This window comes from Stegodyphus dumicola, chromosome X2 (genome assembly GCF_044657685.1).
Source record: "Stegodyphus dumicola isolate Sdum_Otavi_A_Nest chromosome X2, ASM4465768v1".
Lineage (NCBI taxonomy): Eukaryota > Metazoa > Arthropoda > Arachnida > Araneae > Eresidae > Stegodyphus > Stegodyphus dumicola.
This window is the reverse complement of record NC_140781.1, coordinates 171,626,223-171,643,394: the sequence shown is the minus strand read 5'-3', so window position 1 is coordinate 171,643,394 and position 17,172 is coordinate 171,626,223. Positions and strand designations below refer to the sequence as shown.

Sequence of the window (17,172 nt, the reverse complement as noted above, 5' to 3'; positions counted from 1 at the left end):
GTTAGTTCCTAAACCCTTCTTCCTTGATGTTTATTGCACAATGATTCACACAATTTCATGGTTTTAAATGTCATTCATTATGTAATCAAAATTAATTAAAAATTCTTATATAAATATTGAATTTTGAGTTCCACTAAATTTAATTAACTAATGTTACCTAATTAAGACCTACCTAATTTGACTTCTGAATTAATGTTACCTATTTTAACAGTATTTTTCTGATATATATCTGAATAAATACAAAGTAAAAAAACAGTTTAAAACTTAACTTCTATTAATGCTCATTATATATAAAGACCTTGTAAGCTTCTGCAATTAGCTCATTCAGTGCTCATAAGAATGAGCTGCAGCAGATTTATAATAATTATCAAGTTTATAGTAAGCTTGATTTATGTATATTATATTTTTAATATTTGAAATTTAATAGCAAATGTTCAGGTATTGGGGTATTAATGCAACCACTTTAGTAGAAGTTGCCAAGTTTTCAGAATGTGCTAAACTCTGGAAACCATGCTTTTAACAATCCTTCAGTCAAGCGATGTTGCTATTTTCGTATGCGTTCTTTTTTGTTGTATTCCAAGTTCCAACAGTTTTTATAAACAAATCATGATAATTTTTCCTTTAAACTTAATTTTAAAATATGAGTTTGTAAAATTTGCCAACAATGGGGAAAATTGTAGTAAACTTCCACAAAATTGAGCAGGAATACATAATTTCGCTGAAAATTTTCTAAAGGGAGCAACGAGGAAATACATTGATGTTTTTGAAGGAAAATGATCCCAGATGGATTATAATATTAATCTGTATTTTAATTAGATAGCTAGATATCGAGAGTGTACAGACAGGAGAGAAAATGCCTGCTCATGTACTTTGCAGCTTTTTAAGTGCTGTAAATTAATTGGAATGACTGTAAATGATTTTTTTTTTCCTGCAAAACATCGAAAGGGAAATTGTTGGATTATAATATCTGTTTTTTAGCTTTGAGTTTGAATTCTCCTGATGCATGAGGAGTTCACCCTTATTAGGGAATGCTGCGATGACACCTTCTCTCTGTTCCACTGTATGTGTGTGTGTGTGTGTGTGTATATATATATATATATATATATATATATATATAATTTATTATTAGAAAATTTTCAGATATCATCTCCTAGGAGCAGTAATGTAATTAAAATGAGATATTAATACTTATTCAAACTCTTAAAAATGATTTGGCACCAGATAAATTTATTAATTACTGTCTTAAAAAAGCAGGCGTTAAATACTCAGTTTAAATCTCTTAACTAATAAGGTCATGATAATTTGTTCCTAAACCTTCAAAAGGTAGAATAAGTTGGATGTCTGTTAGTTAAAGATTTGTAAACTTTGTAATTAATTTTTGTATATAATATAATTTACAAGTTTTTTCTGGCATACTATTCTTTTATTTAACTCATTCATATTTTCATCATTCCTATTTCATATTTTCAGTCAGGTAAACAGCCCTTTATCATTGAAGGTACCTCCTTATTCTTTTTGCTTTTTAGACAATTAGCCAGAAATATATTAATTTCTTCTGTTTGATAAAAAAATTTTGAATAAGAAACTAGTCTCTGATGACAACTTTAACTAACAGTAAGATTATCTCGTCTACTTTAGGCTATCATATCTTAAATAGAGTACAACACATCACCAACCACTTGCGTTTCTCACACTAATTATAACAACCCTATTACATTCCATCACTGAGTACATTTACAGTCCAGCCATTACATTTAAAATTTGCAAACAAGTAAGTTAATTTTAATTTGTTTCTGGCATTAAACCTAAAATTGTATATAAATCACTGTTTTCGATTTAACATAGTAATGTAAAAGAATGTATAAATTTGTTATTAAAAGCTTTACTTTGATTTTGCATTTGGATCTAAAAGAATATATTAATTGGTATTAAATGACTACATTTTATCTAAAATAATGTATTAATTTGAACTTTTTTCTATTGTTTTCTAACATCTTCTTTTGTGTATATTAATTTGTACAGGTTTTAATAGTTTTTTGTTTTTACAATGCTGTGAAAGTGTCGGGGAATGTTTTTTCTGAAGTGAGGTTCTTGTTTTACTAATTTAATTCTGTTCTTAACGAGTGCCTTAAATTAAGAATTTCTTACTCCTTTTTATTTTAGTTTTTGTGTATGACAAGTCTTTCAGCTCAAGCAGACTAATATCTTTCTAAGTTTTAAGTAGCTTATGTTGTATGTTCTAAGTAGCTTTAAGTAGCTTATATAGTTGTTCGTAGCTTATGACTTAACTCTAGCAAAATTACTGATTTGATCCTTGCTTGGAAAAAAGACAAAACATTCTCACTTAATTTGGTTATTGTTAATTGATAGTGGATGGTTTGTTTCCCTTGATAAGTCAATTAATCTGTGGTCAATGATTTCAGTACTTTAAATTTAAATTTTACTTTGCAGAATTTTTACGGTTTAAAATATTATTTCTTTCCAGTTTTTGCAATAGTTTTAAAGAAGTTTTACTACAATAGGAATCTAAATAACTTATATTTAAAGTATTGACTAAAATTTAGTCCAATAATTCATCACTTTAATTAAATTTCTGTTCCTTGGAGATAATACATGAAAAGCCTTTTCTAATTTTAAATTATTGATTTATTACTTGGCAGCTTAAGTGCAAGTCGTCTTCAGCTTTCTAAATTACTCATAATTTTTTTTATATATGTATGTAGTGGGGGAGTTGAAGATGCTAAATAACAATTCCAACGTTGTTTTCCACAACACAGAACATTTAATAAAGATAATCAGGAAAAGGTACAAATTAGATTAAATACAAGTGCCGTTTGATACAAACAGGATTCTGTATAGTTTTACCAGTCTTATCACATAACGAATTAGTGCCTACTCACACTTGCTGATGTATTATACAGTCAATTTACCACCTTCGCGTGGAAAACTACAGTTCCTTATTCTACACCTTCACGTGCAGACAGACATCTCACCACCTTCACTTGGGATAGCAGAAGAGTCTCTGTCATACTCCTCTTTCACCTCGCTGCTGGCGCATTGGTGAGGCCCTCTGGTGGTTGTGTCGCACTTACGGATACTACAACTCGGCCATCCTGACACTTTTTCGTCCACGAAAACACGGATCAGCAACACTGGAACATCAAGACAGCACCTGAAAATAAATTTTAAAAAAACAAAAGAAAAGAAAAAAAAAAAAAAAGAAAGAAGTGTGGAAGAACCACACATAGTCCTATATAGTAGAAGTTCACGGCTTCATGAGATCAGCTGCTGTAGTGGTACATCCAGGACATTCATGGTGTCCCACTGTTTCCACCTGGTAACGATCTTTGCCTTTCCTCGCTATTACACGATATGGGCCGAAGAACTTTGGCCTTAACTTTAGTCCACCTCCATATTGCGTTCTTTGTATGGCAACTAGGTCGTTCACATTGTATACTTGTGCCTCTTTTCTCTTCTTGTTGTATGTTTTTCTATTCTCTTCCTGAATTTTTAGAATGTTTTTTCTTGCTTCCTCTCTCATATCTTCTCGAAGAAGAAAGAAAGAAATATTTCATCATAATATTTCTTTCTTCTTCTTCAAGAATTTTCATAATCTTTAAGTCTTCTCGATTTCTCATTTTAACACCAGTGAGAAGCTCAAATGGAGAACTCTTTGTGCTTCTGCTCTTAGTACTGTTTAAGATCCTTTGTACATCTCCATCATATTTGTACCACTTGGTTGGATCATCTATGGATAATTTAGATAGGACTGGAATCAGAGTGAGATGAATTCTTTCCACTTGCCCATTTCCTCTAGGAACGCCTGTAGTTGTAAATATGTGCTGGATCTTCTCTTGACTACAGTAATCTTCAAAATCTTTAGAGGTAAATGCCGTACCTTTATCACTTATAATTCTCAAAGGACTACCGAAAGTTGCTTGTTGCAGTTTCAGCTTCTGCAATGCCTCTTGAGCTGATGTAGACTTTACTGGATAGAGCCACACGAACTTTGTGAATGCATCAACCACGGTTAAGATGTGATTGTAGTTCTTATTTGTCGACAGTAATGGTCCTATAAAATCGATAGGAAAAGTGCTCAAAGGGATACTATCTTTTGGTATGGGATTCAGCAATCCTTCGCTCTTACCTCGTTTTCTGTCGCACAAAATACATTCTACACAATTTGAAATAACTTGTTCAATTCGTTTTCTAAGGTTAGGAATATAAAAGTCGTTTTTTAGCAGATCTTCTGTTTTAGACACTGTGAAATGTCCCTTGATGTGGATACTACGTATGGTTTCTAACTCTAATGCTTCGGGTACCACAAGTAGCTCACGATCACTGTCGAACTTGTATAATACTCTATTTTTCACTAAAAAATCTTTCTTTAGTCCTTTCTCGACTAAGGATTTTAGCAACTGGAGACGCTCATCACTTCTTTGCGCAGCTGCAATTTCTCCCTGAGACCAAGTAACCATCATAACAGCGTTTCTACTTAATGAATCCACGTGCTCCATTTGTTGCCCAGATCTGTGAACAATTTCATAGTCAAATTCTTCTAGAAGTAATGCCCATCTCGCCACTTTAGGGGTTAGATCTTTCTTAAACATAGTCTTCTGGAAAGCATCGCAATCCGTAACTATCCTGAACTTAGATCCTAAAAGGTAATTCCTGAATTTCTTTAGAGCTTCTACTATAGCTAAAACTTCAAGCTCATAACTAAATAGCTTCTCTTGTTGGAGACTCGTTTTTTTACTCATGAAGTAAATGGGGTGTAACTGTCCATCATCTGACTTTTGTAGCAATACAGCGCCGAAACCATGACTGCTTGCGTCTGTATGCAATTCTAATAGTGCTCCTTGTTTAAAAATATGAAGAACCGGACTTGTGGATAAAAGTTCTTTCAATTTATTAAATGCATCTTTTTGCTCAGGCCCAAATTTGAATTCTGCTCCGTTACGAAGAAGATCACTTAGTGGTTTCGCTATTTTTGAATAGTTGGCAATAAATTTCCTAAAATACCCAGTAAGGCCCAAGAAACTTTGAATCTGCTTAAGGTTTTTGGGTTCCAGGAAATTTTCAACAGCCCTGGTTTTTTCAGTAGAGGGGCGAATTGTACCATCCTCAATAACATACCCGAGAAATTCTATTTTTCTTTTCAAAAATTGGCATTTCTTAAAATTAATCTCCAAACCATATTCTTTGGCTACTTCTAAAACGCGTTTCAACTTTTCTATGCCTTCTTTCTCATTTCGTGCTGGAATAATAAAATCGTCCATGTAAGTAACAATAGTGTCATCCCAAATTAAATCTCTAAACACATTATAAATAAATCTTTGGAATACACTAGGGGACGTGCACAAACCAAAAGGTGCTTTTAGAAATTTGTACAAGCTTGCTTGAGTAATAAATGCCAAATATTTAGTGCAGTTTTCCTCAACTGGAACATGGAAAAAACCATTTTTTAAGTCTAATGTCGAAAAAAACCTTTGCTTCACCCAAACGATCTAAAACCTCTTCTACTTATGCCATAGGAAAAGAATCCTTAACTATTTTTTTATTTAACTGCCTGAAGTCAACACAAATCCGTGTCTTCCCCGATTTTTTGCTACACAAAACAATTGGCGAAGCATATTCTGAACACGACGGCTTTATAATCCCATCCTTTAACCATTCATCTATTTGATTATCAACAATTTTTTGATCAGCAAAAGGAATTCTCCTCGAATGCTGAGAAACTGGAATATCATCTTTTAATATTACTTTCATTTTTAAGTCTGTACTGCGTGGCTTTTCTAACGGTTTATACTCATTTATAAGAGTGGAAACAGTATTGCGTAATCCTTCATCTTTAATATGCCATAAATCTGTTTCGCTGTCTGCCTGAATGGCTGCAGAAATAAAAGACAAAAAATTCCTTTCCGAAGAGACGGAATCATTTTCATATTGCGTAATCATCACCTGGTCACAACAGATCATTTTTAGACAGGAAGGGGGGGAAATACAGTCTGTTATCAATTCATCAACCATCGCTGCTCCTATCTCTTTTTGTTTTTTGCTTTCGCATAAAGAAAAAATAAACTTAGTCTTTTCCGCTTTAACCAAGTGACCAAACGAACTTTTGAGTTCTATACATCCAGTTGATAATTTATTCAGAAAAAGGGATTTCTTTACAACTATCAATTCACTTCCAGAATCTATTAAACATTTAACTTTCTTACCATCAATCAACAGTTCAATAAATTCTAACTTATTCCTAGCTGCATTATTCGATTCAATCTCTAACCCAGATACCTTTTTTGGAGACAAACTTTCCTCCTTTCCTAACCGTTTAGGACAATTTCTCGCAAAGTGAAGTAATTCCCCTTTACTCCCACAAACATAGCAAATACATTCTGGTTTACTACTATTCTGATTATTATGATTTACAAGCTTCCCTGAACCTTTGAGATTGTTCTGAGCTTTTCTAAGATTGTTTTTGGAAAAATTAAGCTTTTTATTTTCTGGAGTTTCGATTCGTGTGTTACTGGTATCAACTAAAGATTTACCCCTGGATGAATAAAATAAATCACATTCTCTTCCCAATTGATTAGGTGGGTACCAACTATGACCCTCCCGACCACTAATATGTTCCTTTGTTTTAGAATCCAGAGTTTCATACAACTTATCAGATGCAATGAGATCACACAATTTCTTAAAGTCATCTACCTCTCTTAACTTGCAATAATAATTGAAAGTTGCACTGAGTCAAGACGCGAACTGAACATGCGATTCAGATGAATATCTCTGCGCATTTTTAAAATTGTTCAAACACTCATGCGGTGTGGGCTGAAATTCTTTCAAGATTAGAGTTTTTAATTTATCATAATCCGCGATTTCTTGTTCAACCCGACGTTAGAACATTATTACATTTATCACCTAATATATTAATCAACACTTCTGATTTTAACTCCACTGGTACACTTTTAGTAGTAAAAGCTTTCTCAAGTGACTGAAAAAACAAATGCATAGCTTCCGGTTTCTGAGGTACAGCTATAGTTAGTGTTTTGATGCTTTTAATAATATCTTCAACACTAGTCTGCGCGTTTCTTCTATCACTCGATAATGATTGTGATTTTAAACTTTCTAATTCAATCTGCTTCTCAAGTTGAGCTAATTTAAGACGTTCGATCTCTAACAGATAGTGTTCATTACTTGTTTTAGGCGTCCGGTCCTCTGTGATCGACTTGACGATGCCACGAACAAATTCAACGTTCGTTTTGAAAACATCAGAATTTTCAATAATTTTTTTAATGTCAGCTTTTTTAGCACTTTCTGGAACAGTCTGTCCAATTTGTTCCGCAATTACTATTAAATCACTTTTACTTTAAATTATTTAGGAAACTCATTTTAAAAACGAAACAAAAGTATCACTATCTTCAAGAAAGAAATAAAGCAAAGTTTTCACAGTACCTTCTCTGAAGTATCCAAGTATGAATTATCCAAATATCTCGGACAGGCCCCCAGATTTTCTGTAGTGGGGGAGTTGAAGATGCTAAATAACAATTCCAACGTTGTTTTCCACAACACAGAACATTTAATAAAGATAATCAGGAAAAGGTACAAATTAGATTAAATACAAGTGCCGTTTGATACAAACAGGATTCTGTACAGTTTTACCAGTCTTATCACATAACGGATTAGTGCCTACTCGCACTTGCTGATGTATTATACAGTCAATTTACCACCTTCGCATGGAAAGCTACAGTTCCTTATTCTACACCTTCACGTGCAGACAGACATCTCACCACCTTCACTTGGGATAGCAGAAGAGTCTCTGTCATACTCCTCTTTCACCTCGCTGCTGGCGCATCGGTGAGGCCCTCTGGTGGTTGTGTCGCACTTACGGATACTACATATATATATATATAAGTAATTATATATATGATTTAAGTAAGTATATATGTAATGATTTAAATGCGTAGGAGGAATCCAGGTACTTTAAAAGCTGGCAGTCGTGAGGAAGAAGTTGATACAAAACCCAGTTTAGCCAGTTATCATCTTTATTTCAGGAACACAAGAATAATTCCTCATAGACAACATACTCTTTAATCATAACAATTACGATAATTTCTTATATACGCAGGTTAACGGGGACAAGATCGTTTTAGACGGACAAGCAGAGTGTAGGAGATAACATTAGCAATGTGGAAGCTAAGGAAAGGAATGTAGTTTTTTTGTGCCAAGTGTATTTATACTAAGTCTGATGTAACTTTAAAGACAAGCTATGATTGGTTAATCTTAGGTTGTTACATAACATAGAAAGATCTTGAATTTGGGAGAACATTTGGACTTGGGGGGAGAGCAAGAAATCTAGAATCTTTAATTTTGAGGTCACCAATTATTTTTAAGGCAGCTATCATATTTTTTTATGTCTTATATATATATATATATATATATATATATATATATATATAATGTAGTAAGACTGTGCCATTATTGTAATAAGATGATTTGGTAGAAGAAAGTTGCAACCGATTGGTGTTGAATAGGTTTTACAGCATAGTTCGAAAGATGGATGCATGAACCTAAAAGCATCCGTATGTGGCCGTTTGGAAACATAATTTTTATTCCATGATAATGCACATCATCACTGTGGGTGCGCTATGCACCCCACAATTAATGTCCAGATGTTGGGTTAAGGTTTCATCAATAAGTGCTCATCAGAATTGCAGGGAGTTAAGTTAGAAAAAATTTTGCTCTGTTATTTTTAGAATGAAGACAGGATTTAAAGAGCCATTATTATTTAAAAGATAGATATTTTATATTTTACATATATGTGTGTGTGTGTGCTTCGTTTTCTCTCATGTGCATATGCTGTCCATGTCCATCTAATTAAAATGTTGATTAATATTATAATCTACCTGGGCTCATTTTACCTTCAATTTTTATCGGTCCAGGAACATTTCAACTGTGCTGCAAAATATTTTCTTTAAAGTGGACATTTTTTAAGTTTTGAGCTTTGAACTCTTAAGCCTAATCCAGTGCTTTGAACTTTTAAGCCTAATCCAGTGAAAGAAATGATAATCCTAACTGAAGGTAAGAACTGATCAGCATTGTGTTAAGCTTTATTTTTAATCGCTCGACTGTGTGAGACTGTATTACATTATGTCGCATTTTAATACTAAAGAAAAGTTTGGAAAAGACAATTTTAACTGTCGGAAGCTACAGATAGAAGCTATATTAGTTGAAAATGACGTGAGAGATTATGTGACTGGTAAAGAACTGAAACCTGCTAAGGAACTGAAGATTAAAAGAAATAACTCCAATCTGATAAAAAAAAACTTACATAGAAATAATTCTTGCCATTGATCCTAGTGAACTGTGTCATATAAAGCTTTGTGTGACATCAAATGCTGCAGGGAATAAACTCAAAGCTGTGTATGAATCGAAGGGTCCCATGAAGAAGGCTAACATATTAAAACAGCTTTTTTTTTAAATTGAAATTATATCTGAATATTTGCAGTTTCTTTGAAATAACTGATAAGCTAATGAAAGGGAAATTGACATAGCTGATGATTCTTCTGCAGTATAGTGTTAATGAAAATTTTAAATGTGCCATCGAATCAAGAGATGAATTACCTAGTCCCGAATCTTTGAAAATCAAAGTGCTAGAAGAATGGAAAGCAAGAAAAGGAAAACGTCTCAAAATTCACAAAATGCATTCTGTGCTGAAAATAAAAGAAGCTGTCAAAAACATAAGAAAAATGGAGGGTAAATTCAAACAAATTTTTCCTCCTGAAAAAAAATTATCGCAACTTGAAGTGTAATTATTGTTCAAAAATTGGGCACGAGGCATATGAATGTAGAAAGAAAATAGCTGATACAAAAGATGCGCAGTCAAATAAGGGAAATCAAGATTCTATGATGGCTATCAGTTATGAAGAACTGACTAGTCTGACAGTAAACTATGATTTTCAACAGACTTTCTCATGGTACTTAGATAGTGGCTGTACATCTCACTTGCACAATGACAGAAAGTCATTTTCAGAATTTCATCCTCGAACATATTCCCAGATAAAGCTAGTAATTGACAAAACAGCAACATTTAGAGGAATTGGGACTGTCCTTATATCCCTACCTAATGGAAATGAGACAACTACCCGCACACTCAGAAATGTGCTATGTGTCCCGGAATTAAATTCCAAAGGAATCAAAATTTCAAAGTGATGAATTACTGAATTTTATTCTCTCAGATTTGCGTGGATCAGTGAGAGTCCCATCCCATGCTACATTCACATTATTTTGCTACCTTCGTAGATGATAAGTCACGTAATGTCGAAGTTAGTTTTCTTAAAACTCAAGTCGAAGTAAAAGAAGTGTTCATTAGATACAAAGCTGCAGTCGGAAATCGTCTAGGAAAGAAAATAAAAATCTTTCATACTGGTAACGGTCTCGAATATCGCAGAGAAGAATTTGATAAATATCTTCAAGAATGTGGGATTAAACGAAAATTCTCATCCATGACTCCGCAACAGAATTCGAGTTGAAAGCATGAATAATGCGTTCAGCTCTCAAAACCGGTTAAAATGTGAGTAGTACTTTAACTGAAATAGCCAAATGTCTGTTGTTATTACACCATAATCTCCCACAATCCTTTTCGGCTGAAACCTTTAATTAACCATTGCTGTTTATATACATAGTCCTTGCCTGACTCGACACATGGGAGTAGAGTTATTTTGGGGCATTAAGCCAACTGTATCTTACTTCAAAGTATTCAGTTAGAAAAGTTTCGTACGAAATAAAAGCTCTAAAGGGAAATTCGATCCATCAGAAGAATGTATTTTTATAGGACAGTCAAATGAATGGAAAGCATTGCAGGCTGTGGAATAAAAATTACAGAAAAATCGTTATAAGCTGAGATGTTAGACTCTTTGATGAATTTGAAAACGATACCATCTCTGATAAAGATTTAGTAGTTTTATTTCTTGAAAATACTCCTGATATAAAGAAGGAAGAATCTTTGAATCTAGAGCAAATATAGGCTTATGAAATAACAAAAGACCTCTCGAATGTGGCAGAAGCATCGTCTGAGTAATCTGATAATGAAGATTCTGATTTTGAAGCAATACATCAAATGCAGATTAAAAGGGCACGAGGTGTCCAGAGAAAATCAAGACTGGGAATCCTAGAAGACCAAAGAAGGAGCAACCCAATATAAACATAAATAAGGAAGCATAAATTATTGAAGATGGTACAAATATGACATTAGAAGAATTGCAGGGAGTTAAGTTAGAAAAAATTTTGCTCTGTTATTTTTAGAATGAAGACAGGATTTAAAGAGCCATTATTATTTAAAAGATAGATATTTTATATTTTACATATGTGTGTGTGTGTGTGTGTGTGTGTGTGCTTTGTTTTCTCTCATGTGCATATGCTGTCCATGTCCATCTAATTAAAATGTTGATTAATATTATATTAATCATATATATAATTGATTAATATTAAATGGAAATTATGCTGAAGGCATAAGGTTATGCAAAATGAATATGAAGCATTTGTTAAAAATGGTACATAGAAATTAGTAAAACGGCCACAAAACAAAAAGGTAGTAGGATGTTGTTGGATACTTAGGGTGAAATATAATGCAGATGGCACAGTTCAAAAGAGAAAAGCTCGATTTGTTGCTAGAGGATTTACACAACCTGGAGTTGACTTCAATGAAACTTTTCCTCCAGTAGCCAGAGCAAGCTCTATAAAAACAGGGATTGCATACAATGCTGAAGGAGAACTTATTCTGTGTCAACTAGATTTTGTAATACTATTGTCAACAGAGATTTAAAAGAAGAAATTTTCATAGAACAAGCTAAAGGTTTTTGAAGACCAAAATAATTGTGACTATGATTATGCTCTGCAAAAGTCTCTTTATGGTTTGAAACAAAGTGGAAGACAATGATATGAAAAATTAGACCCAAAACTCAAAAATTTTGGATTACAACCATTACAATCAGATAAGTGTGTTTGCAAGATAACATCTCAAAGTGAATCAATTCTAATTTGTGTATAGATGGCTTAATAATAGCAACAAATAACTGTGATTTATATTCTGAACTTAAAGATTATCTTTCTAAAAAATTTCATGTTAAAGACTTAGGCAAACTTCATTATTGACTTGGAATAGAATTTGATCAAGACGTAAATAAAAATTCTGTCAGTTTATCCCAGGAGAAATATGTTCATAACATTTTACAAAGGTTTAATATGCAAGATGCAGAACCAATAACAGCTCCTTTAGATCCTAGTGTAAAATTAAGTAAAGAAATTGCGCTTCTAAAAGTGGAAAAGAAGAAATGAACAATGTACCTTACCGCCATCTAATTCGTTCATTTATGAATCTTTCCGTAATTACTAGGTTGGATATTACATATGCTATCAGTCACGTGAGCCATTTTAATAACAATCCTGGAAAATTACACTTTTGGCTGCAAAACATGTTATTAAATACTTGAAAATAACTAAGAATTATTGTATGAAATTTCAAAACACTGGAAATACATTTATTGGATATACTGGGGATGTCGACTTGGCAGCTGATGTTCATATTAGAAAATCCTATACAGCTCATCTATTCAGACTTCCTGGAATCACGAAAGTAACAAACTGTTGCATTATCAAATACTGAGGCAGAGTATATCAGTCTTTCAGACAGTGTTAAAGAAGTAATTTATTTACATTGTTTTCTCAAAGAATCAAATTTTAATGCTGACTACCTGACCATTATATATTGTCATGTTCAAGGTGCACATAAGCTTATGAAAAGTACAGTTTACCACTCACTAAATATATAAATATTAGACATCGCTTCATACATGAGATTAATGAGACAAATGAAATAGATGTCAAATATCTGCCAACAGGGAAAATACCTGCTGATGTACTGACAAAAATATTGACTACTTCAAAACATTCTACGTGCTGTAAATTAATTGGAATGACTGTAAACGATTAATCTTTATTTAGCCATTTAGCTTAGAGATTGGATTCTCTTGATGCATGTGTAGTTCACCCTTATCAAGCATACCGTGATGATGCCATCTCTCTCTCTTCTGCTGTATGTATAGATGTGTGTATGTTATGCTTCGTTTTCTCTCCTATGCATATGCTGTCCATGTCCATCTATTTAATTAAAATGTTTATTAATATTATAATCTGTCTGAGCTCATTTTTCCTTTCGTTTTTATGGGCGCAGGAATGTTTCAACTGTGCAGCAAAATATTTTTGTTAAAATGGCACCAAATTGTGCTAAGGGGGTTGTGTTAATACTTAAGTACCGATATTGGTTTGTTCCCAGTTTTATTTTCTATATAAAACCTACGAAGTACTTTACAAAATATTTAACTGATCTTATCTTTTCTGTTACAAGACAACATGCACCAAACGATCTTTTATGGGAGGAAGATATGTGTGCTAATGCTGCAATGTACTACCTCAAATTAAATGTGTTGTTCAAATCTCTTCTAACACTACTCATGTTTTCAGAGTAAGAACTGACAATAAAACGGTTTTCAAGTGTGTCATTCCATTTCATTCTTATTATTTTCTTTTTAATTGAAGCAACTACCAAAGAAATATATTTCTTATGTTTAGGGAAATTTGATCTCTGTCAAAACTGAGTATGAAATTTGTACATATATCTTCCTAGAGGAAATTGTTTGGCACATGTTATTGTGTAATAGAAAAGCTTCAGTATTTAAGCATGGTCTTTCTTTTTAGGTTCGACGAGCTTTCAGGAATATAAGGAAGACGCTTCCTGACATTTTGAATGTGCTAATACTGTTTTTCTTAAGTATATCATTATTTTCCTTGATGGCACAGAAATTGTTTCAGAAAAGGTTAATTGCTTTCTTTCAGTTATAAAATTTCAAATGAATTAGTAAGCATTTTGCTCTTCCTTTTATTATTTATGTGTGTACTCATAGTCTGAAGTGTTTCGGGATACATTGGGTTGGAAAGAAGTAATGCCTTTTCCTTATACTTTTTTTAGCTGGCAGTGTATATAGAATCTTTTATAATGGGATTAAGATAGAGGATTTCATACGGAAAATCCTAATCATGTTGTTAACGTAGGGAATAAAATATGATACCAGTATTCATGCGATTCCGGAAAATGAACGTGCAGTGTATTTAATTCAAAGAAAAACAGCCTTTTCATACAGCAAAAGGAATTCCAATCTTTTATTTTCAAACATAAAGCAAAAAAAAAAAAAAAAAAAAGTAAAATTACACACATTACCACTCACAAAGTAAAAAAAACTGCTAGGAAAAGAAAATCATTAAAACGTAGAGTTAATTCAAACTTTAGATGTGACATCCTCCCACAGCTTAACCCAAATGGAACGTTTTAAAGTTTTTATCAGTCTCTGGGGTGTTCTATCACATTTGGCTGTAAGCTTCTTCATACTAAGTCTTTGGTCCGGTTACAGTCGAAAACGTCACTGCAAAAACATCACGGACGAAAACGTCGCGGAGTAAACAACGCAAGGCAAAAACGTCACGGTACAAAACATCGTGGGATCAAAGAAAGCAAAGAGAAAACATCCTTGTTCCTAAAACATCGTGATATAAAATATCGTCGCCGGAAATAAAACAATAACTTCACAGTTTAAAACCATAGTCTTCGAAAATATCGTGGTAAAAAGTAAATCTTTTACAGATCATTGAAGCACAATAACACCGCAGGTCTGCGTTTTTCAGGCATATGCTGTAAATGTAAAGCCTGAAAAACGCAGGTCTGCGGTGTTATTCGCATAATGATTTGTGAGTGCAAGAAGGAAAAGGAGAACATTTTTTATTTTTATATTTCAGAATTTTGAATTAAACTAACGAAGTTTTGCTGAAAAAGAACTTAGCATTTAAAAACTGAAAATAAATAGAAACTTGATGCAACTTCTAGCACTTAATAGAATTTTAAAAATACACAGTTAACTAATAAAGCATATAAATAAGTTAACCTTTTTCTTAATAAAGTTTTACTAACAGTTTTTCATGAAAAATATATCCTGAAAAAGTTTAGAAAAAGGAAGATAAGTAACTGCATGAGATTACATAAGAATTGTTTAATGAATTATCAAATTATTTTCTTTCACGTTTGTTAATTTATCAGTAAAACTTTGCCAAAAAAATAATTTACTTTACTTCTGACCTTCATTAGTTAATTATGCAAGTTTAAAATTCTATTAAGTGCTATAAATTGCACTAACTTTTCGCTCATTTTCAGCTTTTAAAAGGTTAAGTTTCTTTCTTCCCTTTTCAACAAAACTTTATTAGTTAATTCAAAATTCTGAAATATAAAAATAAAAATGTTCCTCTTTCATTCTTGTGCTCACAAATCATTATATGAATGTATTTACAACTTGTAAAGTCTGAAAAAACGCATGTCTCCGATGTTATCATCATGCGATTATTTGTAAGTGCTTTATTTTTTGCCACGATATTTTCGATGGCGATGTTTTTAAACTGCGAAATTACTGAACCGCTTTATTTTCGACGGCGATGTTTTAGAACTGCTACGTTTTCTCTTTGCTTTCTTTTCTCTGACGATGCTTTGTGCTATGATGTTTTCTCCTTGCGTTGTTTTTTGCACGACATTTTCGTCCACGATGTTTTTGCTGTGACTTTTTCATCGGGCACCCTTTGGTCCACCAAGATTTTCTTCATGTCTTCAGTTCCTCTATTTCTCACAGTAATAGAGAAGGCTGTTGAAATTTTGTCCCTTACTTTAAGATGAAAGCAATAGAACATGACCCTGAAAAAGGAATAATGCCTTGTAGAACCCAGAGCATAGAATTTCAAGGAATAGAACACAGTTCTTCATAGAACATTGAGCTTCAGTAACTAGAACATAGAACTTCAGGGAATGGAACATAGTTCTTCACAGAACTTCCACGTATAGAACATAGTTCTTCACAGAATATATAACATCAGGGAATAGAATATAGTTCTTCACAGAATATATAACATCAGGGAATAGAACATAGAACTTCAGAAATAAAACATAGCTCTTCATATAACATGGAGTTAGACATAAAATTTCAGGAAAAAGAACTTAATTCTTATAATGAGTTGAATATCAGGGAATAGAAATATATTCCTAGAACACTGAATTCTAAGATATAGAACATAGTTGTTCATAGAATAGACAACTTTAGAGAATGAAATATATTTCATCACAGAGAACAGAATTTTATTTAATAGAGCATAGTTCTTTGTAGAACTACTTCACCCACCATTTGCTGTTATGATGATATGGTGGTACTTTACCAAATGTCATGCAAAAATGTTTTTAATGACAATAAAAATGATGTGTTGGCATATTCCAAAACATTGTTTGCTTCTGCATGGAGGGCCCCATTTTGATTAGCAGTGCTTCTAGCAGCAATCTAAAACTTGTGTAATTTTTCAGAATTAATTTGTTTCAGCTTAATAAATGAATTACAGAATTTGTTTTATGGTATTCTTTTTGTCCCATTCAGTATGAAACACCCTGTATTTATACTTCTGAATAATACATTATATTTTGTTAAACTGATAACCTATCAATGGTTTTAATTAAAATGATGGTTGAAATAAATGCTGCTTTTATTCTACAGATGTTTCCCTTCAGAGTTTTTGCTTATTTAGGATATTATGTATTTATACTTCTGAATAATACATTATATTTTGTTAAACTGATAACCTATCAATGGTTTTAATTAAAATGATGGTTGAAATAAATGCTGCTTTTATTCTACAGATGTTTCCCTTCAGAGTTTTTGCTTATTTAGGATATTATTCTTTCTTTCAGGTCTCTGAAGTATCCTGATAATACTCCATATTTTGTTAATTATCTTGATATATATTTTCAGCTGTATGTGCTTGTCACAACTGCTAATAACCCAGATGTTATGTAAGTACTCTTGGTTCGTTTTTGATTTTGGGTCTTAATTTTATTTGAAAGGTGTAACCTCCAATGCATATTTCTTAATTAAAAATATTTTTTAGGATGCCAGCATATGATTCAAGCAGATGGTTTGCATTGTTTTTTATAGCCTATCTCATCATCTGTCTGTATATATTCATGAATATCTTCCTTGCTGTTGTATATAATAATTACCGCAAGCATTTAAAAGTATGTAATCGTAGTGTTTTCTTTGT

At 32.6% G+C, this 17,172-nt stretch overlaps 1 protein-coding gene across 2 annotated transcripts in view; it reads left to right on the top strand.

The window, feature by feature from the left end:
• LOC118184938 (two pore calcium channel protein 1-like) overlaps positions 1-17,172 on the top strand; it is a 125,193-nt gene that overhangs the window by 62,660 nt on the left and 45,361 nt on the right. For both annotated transcript variants that reach the window (XM_085809102.1, XM_035354687.2), the window contains exons 5-7: positions 13,753-13,871; positions 16,823-16,924; positions 17,020-17,146. In XM_085809102.1, the coding sequence (XP_085665228.1) occupies positions 13,753-13,871; positions 16,823-16,924; positions 17,020-17,146 (348 nt within the window). The remainder of the gene's footprint in view (positions 1-13,752; positions 13,872-16,822; positions 16,925-17,019; positions 17,147-17,172) is intronic.